Genomic DNA, 17,178 nt, shown 5'->3' on the forward strand with positions numbered 1-17,178 from the left:
TTCTGTTTGGGAAACAACTGCTGCTTCTTCCTTTCCTGTTTGGCAAAACTGAACAAAAAATATCACGTTTGATAGGAAAATTCGTTGTCTTTCATTTGGTGAGGCTTTCAGAGAAGTCAGACTTTTAGTTTGGACTGTGAGACAAACGGTCTTGGAGGAGATAATTTTTTCGTGAGGAGTGATTTTGAGCAAAATTTTACTTTGAAAGGGAAATAGTGGACTTCCTGTTGGATTTAGGTCAGGGGTGTCAGCGTGTGAATTTTAGATCTCAATGAGACGAACGCGTGAGTGTTGGTTTGATCTCTCTGCGACATTCGTGCGGACCGTGGCGACAATTTTACTGTTTCTAGGTGGCGCTAGAGAGCAGATTGGGTTAATTTTTCCGTTTTATAAAATTTTTCGCCGGTCATGACATGCGTGCCAAATTTGGTGAGTTTTCGTGCATGTTTAGGGGGTCAAATTCGCGTTTAGTTGGTAGGTCAGTATAATAATGAAGAAGGAGAAACGAACGAAAAACAATAGAGACCTTGCCCTCTGGGCTCGGTCCCTAAATATATTGACAGGTTTCCCATAAAAAGGCGGAGATATCAACAGTTCTGGTTCTTCAGACGTTTAGCTGAGTACAAGCTGAGAGAACCTGACAGGTAAAGAGCAGAAGGTCATCTGATGTTTCACGCCATTGGCATATTATATTGACTGGTAATATCAGCAGGGATCTAAATTGTTTTCGTTTTTCACTTGAACATAATGCAATGGCATTATTTCAGTAGTGATGTTGTGAAAATATTTGTTTTATATTGTCATTGCATGTATAGATTGCCCAGACTAAACTAGAAATGTTTACTGAAATCTGTGGAAGCGGTGTCATGTTTGTTAAGAGAACATATGCTGAAAAAAAATCATAATTTAAATCTGTTATGATTTTATTAATTACTTCGATTGGTACTTGGGATCGGCAAGACTCAAATATCATTGGGACATCCCAAATTCTGACCTTTTAATTATTGTCCACAGAGACCCACCTGGAGAGCTTTCTGGAGGATCTAGGATTGGAGCAGTTCTACCCACAGAAATTATCACTCAGTAAGATACTTCAGATTGATAAGAAGACCACTGATGATCAACCTCTCAAGTGTAAATCAGACCTCCCTTGGTATTTTTTGAAGAAATTGATGATGGTAAATGCAACAGCCAGAAATGTGAACTGCACATCAGAAAGTAAAAGCGATGTGTCAGAGGATGATGAGTTTGATCTGGATGATCTCGTGAGCAGTTCAAACTCTGCTGATGTGTTGAACCCCCTCGACATAATCACTGCTCTCTTTCTGTGCTCTGATGGTTTTGTGCAGCAGGAATTAGCTCTCAAAATGTCCATGTGTCAGTTTTCTGTCCCTCTGCTGCTTCCTGACTGTGATAACAATCAGAGCACATTGATGGTGTGGGCTTTGAGAGACATTGTTAAAAAGTACAGACCCAAATCACTCTTTGAATCCAAAGGTTTCATTGAAGACAGAATTGTTGTGTCTGAACTACCAATGATCTCTTTTGTAAGACTGGGTGAGTGCTCTTTGTCCAAGTCAGAGATCCTCAACAAGCTCCTGAGCAGCTCTCAGCAGTACCATGACGCCTTTGTTCACCACAACATGGACTGTGGAGACAGTCCACGAAGAATATCCAATGGACTGACTGAGATAACTTGGTACTTTCCAGGTGGCAATGAAAACATTGATATTTTCAGCCACCCAGTGGCTTTAGCTAACCTCAGAGGAGACATTGCCTCTTTCCAAACACAGTTCTCCTTTTTGTGTCAAACATCTGCAGCAGTCTTTGTTTTCTTTGATTATCTCGACCCTGAGTGGAAACTACTGAAGAACCTGAACAGCAAGTCAGAGATATTCTTAGTGGGAAACCATGAGAGCAGGAACTTTAGTCCAGATGCTTTCAAACAAATAGCAACTGACATGTCCTTGAAAAAAAATAACATCATTTTGAAGAAGAAATCCATCAATGAAGCAGACTTTGTCAAACGTCTGAGACAAGCAGTTAGTCATGTAGCTGAGAAAACAAATATGAAGATGCGAATTGAGCAGATGGCTGAAGTTGCCCATGAACTGGGAATCTTGGTGGATGAAGACTCTCCAGAGTGCCAGACTGGAAGGAAAAATGCAGATGCCATCACTGCTGAAATTCAAGACATCCTGAAGTACAAAGAAGATCAGCTGCCATTGCAAGGCCAGATATGGAAAGACTTGACTTCCTTAGAGAAGGAAGAAGTTCGACTTCGAAAAGTTGGATCTGAAAACATTGAGAAGTACAAAAGTGACCTTCAGCTGCAGAAGAATAAACTGCGATTGAAACAAAACTCTTACGACATTTCCACAGCAATGACATCCTTTACCAGTGCAATATCAAGCAACTCTTTAGAGAGAGGCTTTTTTCTGAAATGGATGCAAATTAACCTTGATGACATGTCTTGTGTAAAACTGTCTGTATTGAGAGAGCAGTACAAAGAAAAGTGCAAGAACTCTGAGAACAATGCAGAGATAAAAAAAATTGACAAACAGCTTTCTAACAGTTCACTGGGCACTGAACACTTCTTCCGTGAGATGGGTCAAATCTATGAAGCTTCACTGGCACTTAAAATAACACATCCATATCGTCAGCAGTTAAAACATCTGCCCAAACTTGGTGCACAGCTGCTACTTGATGGATTTCCACTGGAGCTTGTAGATGGAGATGCTTCCAACATCCCTCTGAGCTGGGTCAGTGATGTTCTCTCTCAGCTCAGTGACTTAGTGGGTTCTAAGAACAGGATCCTGGTTGTTACAGTTCTGGGAGTTCAGAGCACAGGAAAGTCCACTCTCCTCAACACCATGTTTGGAGTGCAGTTTGCAGTCAGCAGTGGTCGATGCACTCGTGGTGCCTTCATGCTGCTCATCAGAATTGATGAAGAGCTCCGAAAAGAGCTCAAGTGTGACTTCATGATGATCATTGACACTGAAGGCTTGAGGGCACCAGAACTCACCCAGCTGGACAACAGCTATGAACATGACAATGAACTGGCAACACTTGTTGTGGGGCTGAGCGACATCACGATTTTCAATATTGCAATGGAGAATTCAACAGAAATGAAGGACATCCTCCAGATAGTCGTGCATGCTTTCCTCCGGATGAAGGAAGTGGGCAAAAAGCCACAATGTTACTTTGTTCACCAGAACGTGTCTGATGTTTCAGCCCACGAGAAGAGCTTAAGAGACAGGAAGCTGCTCTTTGAACAGCTGAATGAGGTGACCCAGGCAGCAGCCAGAGTGGAAAAGAAAGAGCAGAACAACAGCTTCACTGATGTGATGGCGTATGATCCTGACACTGGGAGCTGCTACATTCCTGGTCTCTGGACTGGAAACCCTCCAATGGCACCAGTCAACACAGGCTACAGCGAGGCTGTTTATGAGCTCAAGAAAAACATCATCCAGCTCCTGAGAAACAGAGATTCATCTGTTAACACAGTGTTGGAGTTTAAAGAGTGGATGGCAAGTCTGTGGAATGCAGTGAAGCATGAAAACTTTCTCTTCAGCTTCAGAAACAGCCTCGTAGCTGAGGCCTACATGAGACTCTGCACAGAATTCAACAAATGGGAATGGGAATTCAAAAAAGAAATGTTCAACTGGGTCACAAAAGCAGAAACCAAGATTTCTAATTTTGGTACCCTTGCTGCAAAGTCACAAATATCTAACTTGAAACAATTTCACAGTCAGTTAAAAACTGAAGCTGTCACAGTGATGTCTGACTGGGAGTCAAAACTACTTGACAAAGTAACTCAGTACTTTGAGCAAACAGATGGTCATGTCTATCTGGTTGTTGGATACAAAGAAGATTTTGCAAACAGTGCAAGAAGCCTTCGAAGAAAAACTGAGAGGTCTGTACTTGATCAGCTTCAAGCAGCAGTGGACATCAAACAGGGGATGGCAGAGATTGACAGAATTAAAGAAAATCACACAAAAGAAATTGAAAAAGCAACGAGTGAGCTGATTGATGAATGTCGAAAGAGAAAGGTTAAGATGACTGATGAAGAGCTTGACGAAGAATTCAACAAAATGTGGAATGAAACACTGAGCAAACTGACTTTTCCAAAACAACAAGTTAAAGATGTGTTTGGAGATGTTTTTCTGCATTTGCGAGAAAATCTGGCTCACAGGGGAAGTCATGTCCAACAAATATTAGACAAAACAAGGCTGGAAGATTGTGGGAAGGAGATTTCTCAATACACTGCAGAGAGATTAATCAAGAACCCGAATGACAAAATGTGGAATTTGTTCAACATGAAAAATCAACTAAAAATTGCACAAAAACATGCTGATGTCATTATTAACATCTCCATGCAATTTGTAAAGGAAAAACTATTAAAAAAAAACAATTACCACAACACTTACATTGAAGAAATACTCCAGATCATTGACCAGCATCTAGAAAACAATGAAGATCTTAAGAAGGACACAGAGTTTGAAGTTTCTCTGAAACAGCACATCTGTGGATTCGCAGCCAGACAGTTTCAGAAAATGCATGAAGATTTCTTAGAAGAAAATGATCCTCACAGATGTCTGATGAAGTACAAACCACAGTTTTGTACTGATTTCAAAGATGTGTTTCATGAACGAGATCAGTGCCAGAAGAAAGCTGAAGAGTTTGTCGGCAAATGCTTGAATCCTGCTGTTGAAGACTTCGTCAATCGTTACCTGGGTCTTTCTATTGTGGATGAAATGCTGAAGAAGAAGGAATTCAGCACACGAGTCGCTTTCCAGTACTGTGTTTTACTGGATTTGCTTTCAAAACAAAACTTCAATGACTACTTGAGCTTCACTTCCTCCTATGAGAGCTTTGTAAAGACGTGGATCCTTCAAAAAATGCAGGAAGATTTTTCAAGTTCCTCCAAAACATCTGAGTTTGAGAAGCAACATCTTGAGACAAGTGTCAGCCACATAAATGAAGCCATTGAAAAGGCCAAAACACTAAACACAAAGAATGTGAAAACTTTAGTAGAGGACATCTGTAAAGAGCTTGGTGATAAACTGGTCATTTCTCAGGATGCACTTGCTGCATTTATGTTCCTGAACAATGTTGACCAGGACAAGTTTGCTCACTACCTCGTGAATTCTGTGACGGAGATGAAAGAAACTCTGAGAGAGAAGTTCCACAATACTTCCTTTGAAGAAAAACTAAACTATCTCCACATGCAGCCTCAGAATGAGCTTTTCAAGAGAGTGATCGGATGTGGCAAACAGTGTCCATTCTGTGCTGTTCCCTGTGAGGCTGGAGGAGAAGCTCATACACAACACAGGGCCTCATTACACCGACCACAGGGTCTGGATAGATGTTTTTGGAGCAACACAACACAGCTTGTAATTGACATCTGTTCATCTTCTGTTGAAAGTGAAAAAAGTTTCTGCTGCAGTCAAACAAAGAATGAATGGCATCCTTTCAAGAGGTACAGAGAAATATTCCCTGACTGGGATATTTTTGCAGATGGAAGTCTTGAGGCTTCAGACTACTGGAAATACATCATGACTGAGTACAATGATGACTTTGCTAAAGAGTATAATGCAAAGTCTGCTGACATTCCTGAAACTTGGAGAAAGATCACATCTCAGCAGGCAGAAGAAAGCCTGAAAAAGTCCTTTTACATGACTTGAGACTTTTGATTTACCTCACTAACTGTGAGAATGTAGAGTGACAGCTTCATATTTTGTATTTTATTTTCCTCTTGAAACCTTAAATAAAACTAATTAATTTAATTATTTTGTTAATACACAGATATTTAATCATCATCACTTACACTGAGGAAAAAAAAAAAAAAATATATAGAAATCTGTTGTATCATTCACTGAATTCATACCAAAGGAGAGTCATGTTTCTGTCCAGCACATTGTGAAAATCCAAAATGTGATCAGGTGGAACTCTAATGAACTCTACCAGCTGAAGTAAACATGGCTGAGTTGTTCTGAAAATGAGGTGTGGTGTAGAGGATTTTTAGCATTCAGTAGAAATTATGGAAAGTACATCCATTTATGTATCATTGCCTCAATCTCAAAAAACACTTTCCAAACATCATGACACTGTCTGCATGGTAATAGAGGTAAAATCATCAGAGCACAGAGGTATTTTATCAGTTTGTCCTGATCTGATTACTGTAAACACTGTTTCATGAATGTTTCATAATTGTTTTGATGCGAAAAAATTAAACCCTTCCTTGTGTCACATTTTTCATTTTTTGTTGCATTTATGGTTTTATTGAGATGTAAACATGACACTGGAAGAAATCAGTTGTAACCAGATTAAGTTAGTGACATGTTATTTTTTTTCTTTCTTTGCTTGTTTTTGTTCTGTTGTTGAAAATGTGATCAGGTGTGCTTTTTTTCTCTTAAGGATGTAAAATTTCCTTCAGTTGAATTGTGGATCATCATGTTTAAAGAGATTGTGACTTTTCATGCTGAGAATTTTAAAACTGAATTTTTGTTTGTGTTCACTGTAATAAGAAATACTTTTGAATATGTATTCAGGGCTCAAAAAACAAAAACAAAACAAAAAAAAAAACGAAACTTGTGTCTGCAACAAAGGTTGAGTCAAACTCATGATGTTGCATGAAAATGTTAAACAAAATCTGAAAGTTTTTATTGATTTTGAATGTTATCTTAATCATACATTGTTGGAAATATTATGTTTGATTATCATTGCTAAATGCTTTCATTGTTTAGTGTTGTATTGAACACTGCACAGAAAACATGAAGTTGACTCAGTGGATGGTTAAACTGCCTGCAGTCTGCAAAATGCTGACTGGACACATCTTATCCCTTTCCTGTGTAGCTGTTTCCATCCAAAACAGCATGTTGAAACCAATCTTTACCCAGGAAACATGTGTAAATCCCACCCTTTGTCTGTTCAATAAAAACCGTAAGAGAACTGCGATAGGCAGAGGAAAGGAGCTACCATACGAGTAAGCTGTTTCTCTCCTTACAGGTGTTCCTTGCAAGTAAAAAGAATCCACTTTGTCTTGCTTCATCCTTGCTGGTGTCGACTTGTCGTAAATCTGACATACATGATGACATTTTTCAAAGATGTACAGAATAATGTTAATCTGTCAGAATGAATAAAGAGACCAGATGAGCAGACTGGCTATGACTTTCTTTGTTTCCCAGATCAGAATCCCAGCATACAGCATATCATAACTTCTAAATAGGGCTGTCAATCGATTAAATAATTTAATCATAATTAATTGAATGATTGTCCATAGTTAACTCTCGATTAATTGATTGCACATTCTTTTAATTTACTCTAAATGTACACTGAAGGGAAAATTTTCAAGTTGTTCATCCTCTCATCAACATGGGAGTGGACAAATATGCTTGCATTATGTAAATGCATGTCTACGAGGGTGGACCCAAATGAAACCGGAATTTGGTCATAAAATACTAATGATAATGAGTTTCGACCTTTGGCCGTCAGATGTGCTACAGGTAAGCCTCATGCATATCTGTAAAAAATCTGAGATCCCAGAGTGACACTGACGTCTGTCACGCAGTGTTTATAGTAACAGAGTGCCGCCCCCCTCTGCGATTTTTCCACAATGGCGACATTGACTGGAAAGCGAGAGCAGCGTGCGAACATCAAATTTTGCTTTTTGCTTGGAAAACAGCAGCAGAAACACTTAACTTGTTGCAGCAAGCTTACAAGGATGATGCTCTGGGGAAGCCGCAGGTCTATGAGTGGTTTGGGTGGTTTAAGAAGGGCCAGATGTCCATTGAGGATCAGCCCAAATCAGGACGACCCTCCACCTCCCGCACAGCCGAAATTGTCGGGGAAATTGAAACGGCTGTGATGGCAGATCGACGCAGGAGCATTGGAGAGGTGGCTGATCTGACGGGGGTCTCCTGGAGTTCCTGCCAGAGGATCATATGCCAGGATTTGGGGCCGCGCCAGGTCTCTGCCAAAATGGTGCCGCGCCTGCTCACACCGGAGCAGAAGGAGACTTGCGTGGACGTGTGCCGGCAGATCAAACAGCAGCTGGAGGACAACACTGGGCTGTTGTTGAAAGTCATCACCGGGGACGAGACATGGTGCTGCGGGTATGATCCCAGTGTTTCCCCTACCATTATATTAGGGGGGCGCCCCGCCCCCCCAACGACACCCCCCGCCCCCCCTAGAAGGTCAAGTTAAATTAAAATAATTGTTACTTTATTACACGCAAACTTTAGTTTTCCTGCATAAAGACCGCTCCACATGCTGTCCTGAACGCACTGGACGCGGAAGCGCAGCGCACGGAGTTTCTTATCGCCTCCCATGTTAACCTGTCTGACTGACCGCACGCAATGTGCAGGGGGGTGCTCCGCAGCTCGTGCTCTGCAGCGCGCCCGCTCCGAGCGTCGAGAGCGCCATTTGTTTCGTTTAAAGTGCTCTTTAAATGTGAAATCCGAGAGCAGACGGATCCAGCCGAGTGCAGTCGATGTGTGACCAGCGCAGAGAGCGCAGGCAGCAGACACGCCTCCAGTGCGAACAGCCGAGCGCCGGTGCCGAGACGTTCGCGGCGCGCACAGCGCTTCTGCGTCCAGTGCGTCGGCACTCGCTGCAGCACTCCACTGTGTCTACTCCCCCCTTCCTCCATCTTGTAAACAGTCACACTGCCCCCCCCCCCACCCCCACAGTCACCACACACACAAACACTAGTTTGCAGTGGCACATCTCCTGTTTTACTTTCTACAACAAACTACGGCCAAAATATAGTTATTTCAGCCATAAAATGAAGAAGCAGAAGAAAAACCACCTCTGATGACAAATGACGCGCGCCATGAGGGAATTACGACCATATAGCGGGGCCATGTTGTTGTTGTTCTCAATCGTGTCAAAGTGTGAAAAATGATAAAAGAACGAAGGGAAGTGGGACCCGCGATGAAACTTAAAGGTGCTGTAGGCAGGATTCGGCATCTCCGATGGGTGATGTGACCCATCTAAGATGGCGATTTGAAACCCAGCACAGCCAGTCCTGTCCTGCTTTCACACCCTTACGCAAGTTAAGCCCCTCCCACAAGAACGTGCGACAATGCCCCTCGACCAATCATAGTTAGAGCCTCAGGGGCTCTTCTGATTGGTCAAAGATACCTGGAGCTGTCAAGATTCCCTTTCAGCTCAGAACAGAGACAGATGGAAATGCTGCACCCTCGCTACACTCCTAAAGGATTATCTATGGATATTCTAACATTTAATCCAAAGAAAACACAGAAAAATTAGCATTGACTAGCAAAATCCTGCCTACAGCACCTTTAAAAAGATAAAAAAAAATTGTAATTTATTTTGTTACATTTTTTTCTGTATTATGTATATATGTTATATTGTGATTAAAACATATTATGACTCAAATTCCTTATTTCCAGTTTTTGTACAATGGCAACAACGACCGACGCCCTAACTCCCCTCAGCCAAAGAAAGCGCGTCAGGTCCGCTCAGCCATTAAAGCAATGCTGATCTGCTTCTTCGATGTTCAGGGTATCGTCCACAGCGAGTTTGTCCCTCCAGATCAAACTATAAATCAAGACTACTATATCGAAGTCCTAAGACACCTCCGTGAGGATGTGAGAAGGAAGCGGTCCGCGTTGTGGAGGAGTGGAGACTGGTGGATCCACCATGACAGTGCGCCAGCGCACAAGGCTCTGCTCGTCACGCAGTTCTTGGCGAAGAATGGGATGAATCTCCTCTCCCATCCGCCTTATTCGCCGGATCTAGCCCCGTGTGACTTTTTCTTGTTCCCCAAGTTGAAGAAGGAGCTGAAGGGACAGCGGTTTGCAGACGTGGAGGAGGTGCAAGACAAAACGCAGCAGGCCCTTAATAAGCCCTAGGCTATTTTTCAGAGCCTCTTCTCGAAAATGACATAACAAAATAAAAAGAGTATAACATAGGGATGGGAATCGAGAACCGATTCTTTTGTAGAACCGGTTCCTCATGTCTCGATTCCAAGGAATCGTTTGGCTGTCTCCTTAACGATTCCGCTATCGATTCCACTGTGTGCGTGACGACGTATCATGCGCGGAGCGCATGGACTCACACAGCACAGCTGCGGTCCGCTCTGGCCCTGCTACAGAGCCGCGGACCGGAAACTTTCAGCAAGGATCCTATTTTGCCTCACTCTGGAGCCCTGCTGCCTCAGTCTAAACAGAAACAAGTCGGGTGCTAGATGGAAACTAGTTACGTGTTCCAAAATCTGTGATTTCAAAATAAAATCTGTGTCGCGTTTTTGCCTTCACATTGTTTTTTGTAATTCTTCTGGTAGAATATATGATAAACAACGTGATCTAATCATTATATGCATTAGAAGAATGAACGATGTTGTACTTACTCTTTGTAGGAAAGTGAAACGACACCAAAATTGCACAAAACAAAGCTCCATGACCGGAGCGGCTGTGTTGTCAGATTGGGCAGGTGTCTGCACAATCAAGCGTCTTTTGAACCCGACGTGGGTTGATGGAATGGCAATGTGTTGGTGACGTGTTTTTTTTAAATGCAAATCCGGTTTTTACGGTTTTAACATGCATTCTCTACAGAGATGGAGGTTTGGATTTCGGGTTTTGGATTGGAGTAATGGTGATACTGACCTGTTTTCAATGATTGACAGACCTGAAGTAGCATCAGTCAACTTGATTGTTGTGTTGCGATTCAGTGAAAAAACACAAGCTGGCATCAAAAAGCTAAGTCCTTTTGTTTTGACAGCTGAGTTAAGTAACAAGCTGGGTGATATTGTGTCAGCAAAGGTTCTCCCGGATGGAAATTTGCTTGTGCAGTGTGCTGATGAAGAGCAGCTTAAAAAGGCTGTAGATTTAAAACAACTAGGCAAGTTTAGAGTGGACAATGTGGGACAAGTGGGTGCACAGAGGGGCAGTGGGTGCAGAGGAGTGATCACGGGAGTAGCTGTTGCGGTGAAGATAGATGAGCTTAAAGCAAAGATTAAAGGAGGCAAGGTCGCCCACTTGGAACGAATGAAGTCCACAAAAGATGGAGTAAAAGTGGACAGTGAGAGCATTCTGATCCATTTTGATGAAGACGTTCTACCTAGGAAAGTTTTCTTGGGTTTTATAAGTTTCCCAGTGAGGGCGTATGTCCCAAAACCGCTGAGGTGCTACAACTGCCAGAGGTTTGGGCACATAGCTAAAAACTGTAAAGACAAGAGGAGATGTGCTCGCTGTGGGGGGGACCACGAGTATGGGAAGTGTGGAACAGGGGTCCAACCAAAGTGCTGTAATTGTGGTGGAGCCCATAGTGTTGCCTATGCTGGCTGTGTGATGATGAAACAAGAGCAAACCATTCAAAAGGTGAGAGTGGAGAGGAAAATCTCATATGCAGAGGCAGCAAAAATCACAAAAGAATGTGCGCAGAACAAGTTGGTCAGTAGTCAGGGGGTTGCTGAGGCTCAGAGAGCTCCCCACATGAGCCAAAATGTCCTTGTCATAGACAAAAAGGCACTCATTGCAGAAGTAATGAACACCACAGCTGGTGTACAGTCAAAAAATGAAAAAATTCAGCTTATTGTTAAGGCAGCAGTTGATCATTTGGGGCTTGGAGGACTGACATGGGAAGAAGTGAGGGATAACCTCAACAATCAGTCCAGTCAGGAAACTTAATGTTGTCTTTTCTTATTATGGTTTTCATCCTTCAATGGAACGCAAGAAGTTTACTGGCCAATGGGCAGGAGCTGAAGCATTTCATTAAGGAACTTCCGGTTAAGCCTGATGTTGTTTGTGTGCAAGAAACTTGGCTGAAGCCCTCTTTAGACTTTGTGATTTATGGCTACTCTGTAATACGGAAGGATAGAGATCTTGGAGGTGGCGGAGGTTGTGCCACTTTTATCAGCCAAAACATCCCATACAGAGTCTTAGGGAAAGGTGAAGATCTGGAGTACATTTCAGTGGAGCTTTGGGACAAGAATAAATCAGCTGTCATAATAAACTTCTATAACCCCTGTCGCAGGATAGAGCTACATCAGATTCTTTGTATTGAAGGCCAAAATCGCCGTAAAGTTATTTGGTGTGGGGATTTCAATGCCCATAGCACGGTGTGGGGGGGTTTGCATACAGACCCTAATGGCAGTGTGATTGAGGATCTGATGGATGAGCGGGAGCTTGTGTGTTTGAATTATGGGAGGGGGACTAGGTGCAATATTGTGAATGGCACAGAATCTGTTCTGGATCTAACTTTGGTATCCAATGTTCTTTCAGGAAGGAGTCAGTGGCCCATCAGATCAGACACCACGTTAGGGAGTGACCATTATCCAGTCTTCTTTTCAGTCGGAGACAGGGTGCAGGTAACTCCTAGTGAAGGAATTAATAAGTGGGTCTTTCACAGAGCTGACTGGGAAAAGTTTAAGACTCTTTGTGAAGAAGCTATGGGTTCTGTTAATGATTATGAAAGCATAAACTGCATGAACAATCAGATGACTGAAGCCATATTAGGAGCAGCTCAGTCCTCTATTCCTGTGAGCAAAAACAAACGTAGTAGAGTACTTGTTCCCTGGTGGTCAGATGAGTGCCAACAAGCGATAAAGAACCGCAATAGAGCACTTAGGCTGTTCAAAAGGACACTCACCATGCAGAACCTTATCCAGTACAGACGAGCACAAGCAGTGGTCAAAAGGACAGTGAAACAGGCACGAAAGGCAAGCTGGAGAACCTTCTGCTCAAAAATAGGGAGAACTACTCCTGTGGGTGAGGTGTGGGGGATGATTAAAAGGATGGGAGGAGACAGGAGAGAGTGGGTTTATCCTGTTTTGTCCACAGCAGAGGGGGCAGCAATTTCTGATAAGGAAAAGGCAGAAGTAATGGTTAAAAACTTTGTTAGGGTTCATAGCTCTGAGAATCTGTCAGAGATGGCAAAGGAGAGAATCGAGCAGACTAAATTGCAACATCTTGAAGCATTACGAAGGAAGGCCAGTGTTGGTCATGACATGGATTCATTGTTTACAATGGTGGAGATGCTCAGGGCTCTTAAAACAACAAAGTCAACGGCTCCAGGGAAAGACCAAGTCTGTTATGTGATGCTGAAGAACCTTGGTAAGAAAGCACTGTTGAAGTTGCTGTGTCTAATTAACAGAGTATGGATCCAGGGAGAGCTCCCCTGTGGCTGGAAGGAGGCAGTGGTAATTCCAGTCAGAAAGCCAGGTAAGGACCCATCCCAGCCAGGAAGTTACAGACCTATTGCTTTGACTTCAAATCTTTGTAAGGCAATGGAACGAATGATAACAGAGAGATTGACTTTTGAATTGGAAAAACGGGGTATATTGGCTAATTATCAGAGTGGCTTCAGGAAGGCGAGAAATACAAGTGATGCTGTTGTTAGGCTTGAGAATATAATTCGTAAAGCAGAGGCAAATAAGGAATCTGTTCTAGCCGTATTTTTTGACATCGAGAAGGCATATGATATGCTTTGGAGGGAGGGTCTATTAATTAAGCTCCATAATCTGAGAGTTGGTGCCAGGGCATTCAACTGGATCAGGGATTTCCTCATTGGTAGGAAAATCCAGGTTCGAATAGGGTCTTCCTTGTCTAGTCAGTATGTAGTGGATAATGGGACACCACAAGGCAGTGCCATTAGTCCACTACTTTTTGTCGTCATGATTAATGATATTTTTTCTGCTGTTCCTGAGGGCATTGGCAGGTCTCACTTTGCTGATGATGGAGCTCTGTGGAAGAGAGGCAGGAACACTGAGCATCTAGTCGGTAAGGTTCAAGAGGCAATAAATTATGTTGTTGAGTGGGGGTTTGACTGGGGGTTCAGGTTCTCAGTGGAAAAAACTAAACTTATGTTCTTTACGAAAAGGAAGTTGAGTGAGGATTTAAAGTTAAAACTGTACGGTGAGGACATTGAAAGGGTAAGCACTTTCAAGTTTTTGGGTGTTGTCTTTGACTCACGGATGTCGTGGAGGGCCCACATTGATAAAATTGAGTCAAAATGTAATTAATGTCATGAGATGTGTGGCTGGGAGAGAATGGGGGGCGAGTTGCTCTGCTTTGAAAAGACTCCATCAGGCCCTGATAAGATCTGTGTTTGATTATGGTTGTGTGGCATACGGTTCAGCTGCCCTGTCTGTGTTAAAACGACTGGATGTAGTGCAAGCTCAGGCTTTGAGAGTGTGTTGTGGCGCTTTTAAAACTTCTCCAGTCAACGCACTACAGGTTGAGATGGGAGAAATGCCACTGGCCTTGAGACGAAAACAAATAACTGTTAATTACTGGATTCATCTCAGAAGTCATGGTGAGGCACACTCGACCAAGGAGGTGCTGTTGGATTGCTGGGATTATGGGAAAGGGCAGAGGGATCACTTTGGAAAGACGGCAAACCAGTTAGCCCAGGAGTGTTGTGTAGCTGATTTAAACATCTGTCCAGCTCTAGTTTTCCTGGAGTGCCTCCTTGGCTGCTTGTGTCACCGGTTGTTGACTGGCATCTTCTTGAACTGAAAAGGAAGACAAAAGGGAAAACTGATCTTGTTGCAGTGTTTCATTTCCATGTCCAGCAGCAGTATGTTACCTTGGTTCATATGTTCACAGATGGGGCAAAAAGCCCAGATACCAATAAAACAGGATTTGGAGTGACCGTCGCTTCCAGGAACATAAGTATTAATAGACGGACTTCTGATGCCCTCGGGGTTTACACTGTGGAGATGGCGGCCATTTTGGTAGCTCTAAAGTGGGCAGAGACAGCAAAACTGAGACGGGTGCTGGTGTGCTCTGATTCATCCTCCGTTCTTTCAAGCCTACAGTCTTTTTACTCAAAAACCAGACCAGGCATGTTATTTGATATTTTGCTGTGTGTATCCACGCTAACTCAATGCGGTAGCCAGGTTAACTTTCTGTGGGTACGAGCTCACATGGGAATTAGCGGTAATGAGAAGGTTGACAAAATGGCAAAGTTAGCTTTAAGTAAAAGATCTATAGACATGAGCATCAATAGTAGCAAGTCTGAGGCAAAGAGTGTTGTGTGGGGAAAGATCAATAAGGAGTGGCAGAAGCAATGGGATGCTGGGGCTAAGGGAAGGCATCTGCACCACATTAAGAAGGATGTGAATGGTTTCAGGGCTCAGAGAGGTAGCAGAAGGGATGAAGTGGTCATTACAAGGTTGCGACTTGGGCATTGTGCTTTGAACAAAACGCTGCAAATGATGGGGAAACACGGGACAGGGCTGTGTGAGGTGTGTCAGGAGGAGGAGGAGACGGTGGAACATGTGTTGCTGAGGTGTGGAGGCTACAGTGTGGAGCAGGAAGCTTTGAGGAACAGGCTGGAGAGAAGAGGGGTGAAGGTGTTCTCTCTTAGGAGCATACTGGGCTGTGGAAGTGGAGGTCAGGTGGGGGAACTGGTATCCTTTTTAAAGGAGACTGGGGTTTATAGTAGGGTGTAGTTTTGATTATTTATATATATATATATATATATATATATATATATATATATATATATATATGTATATATGTGTGTGTGTGTGTGTATATATATACACATTTTTTTTTTTTTTTGAACTAGATTGTGAGCCTAGTCTGACCCATACTCCGGTACGGTAGGTGGCGGTAATGCTCCTAAGTTGGTTGCCAACCGCCGTAAAACTCTAAAAGAAGAAGAAGAAGACCTTATTCAGGAAGTGCTCCTGGGCGGCACCATTTCTGAGAGCAACTTCCGGTTGGCCGTCTTTGCGCTGCAACAACATTGAGTCTTCTCGCTACTTTTGCTATTCTTAATTGTTCTTTTTGGCGATTTTAACATGTTTGGCATCAATTGCGCTGTCCGTGGGGGCCACAACAACGAGGGAAAGATGAAGCTCTCTCTCTCTCTCTGAATGGGGTATTTTCACAGCTTCACTACTTCCTGAAAATAGCTGTGCACATTCATTTCCTGTCTTGCATTATTGGCCAAACTGATTAATCCAGGTGTGTCTTGTTTAGACTGCTGCAACAAGACACACCTGGATTAATCATTTTGGCCAATAATGCAAGACAGGAAATGAATGTGCACAGCTATTTTCAGGAAGTGGTGGAGCTGTGAAAATGGCCCATTGTTTGGGGCACGGAAATGCTAGATCTGAATGCTGCGGACCAGCTTTTAAACTCTACCCGCCTCGTCTAAAGAAGAAGACCTCCGCTGCTGGCTCAAGGCGCTCAATTTAAAAAAGCCAGCAAAGCGTCCGGATGTGTTCTCCTGTCATTTTGTGGACCTGCATCCCTCACTACTTCATCCTTATCCAGAGAAATGGCTGGGCTGCAAGGCTGTGTTAAAGAAGCCACGGCGGAAGCTGGAGAGACATGCAGGTAACTAATTATATGTTAGTTAACAGCTGTTGCTGATAGAGTTGGGATAATAAACACTGTAAATGATAGTGCAATGATTATCCTTGGTTTGTGTAGATAATTGTTGTTACGACCAGGGCTCTTAAAGGAGGAAGGAAGTAACATAAAACCCAGATGTTGAAGGTAAACAGAGGTGTTTAATAAATAAAAAGGGTAACAGGAACTAAGGGACACCAAAAGCCGAACTCAACAAGATGAGGGGAAACAAAACTACTACAAAAGGTGATCCCTACTGATAAAGCAAACGCTAACTAAACGGCCACACAACTGCACAGGCAGTTCAACAAAACTCAAGGCCGAACACAGAGATCAGTTTTCTACAGCCGAGCCAGACGAACAAGGAGAGACAGGTCACTGATCAGACACAGCCTCTCCCAGACTGATCCTCCCGCGAAGCTTTTGAGGATGAGGCTCCTCCCATGGCCATCCGTGATTGGAGGCCACTGTATCCTCCCTGATGGTCTGGTGCCTCAGCCAATTATTCAATTATCACCTCCATTCCTGGAGGTGAAGCAGAGGCAGAGAAACAGCCACACCTGCACGTACACACACAACACAATACGGCAGCAGCCGTAACACCCCTCCCCTTAAAAGAACAACCCCTGGTTGTTATACAAAACAAATACACAATCGCAGCGGAGGTGTACTTTTTCAAAGTCTGGACCGGGCATGCGCCAAGATGTTTTTACCTCTTGTGTCGTGTTACCAGGTTGACCCTACACAATCAAGGCCCGGTGCAGCAGCCGTTGGTCATACATGCGGGCACGGGACCTGAGCGGGTCGTGATGGGTGAACACGGCAACCGGCCAGGGATTTG

At 43.3% G+C, this 17,178-nt stretch overlaps 1 protein-coding gene across 1 annotated transcript in view; it reads left to right on the plus strand.

The window, feature by feature from the left end:
- Positions 1–5,787, plus strand: part of LOC115385749 (interferon-induced very large GTPase 1-like) — a 28,953-nt gene extending 23,166 nt beyond the window's left edge. Inside the window, exon 3 of the mRNA XM_030087815.1 lies at positions 1,015–5,787. Within this exon, the coding sequence (XP_029943675.1) occupies positions 1,015–5,687 (4,673 nt within the window). The 3' untranslated portion in view covers positions 5,688–5,787. The remainder of the gene's footprint in view (positions 1–1,014) is intronic.
- The last annotated feature ends 11,391 nt before the right edge of the window (positions 5,788–17,178 follow it).

This window comes from Salarias fasciatus, unplaced genomic scaffold (genome assembly GCF_902148845.1).
Source record: "Salarias fasciatus unplaced genomic scaffold, fSalaFa1.1, whole genome shotgun sequence".
NCBI lineage: Eukaryota > Metazoa > Chordata > Actinopteri > Blenniiformes > Blenniidae > Salarias > Salarias fasciatus.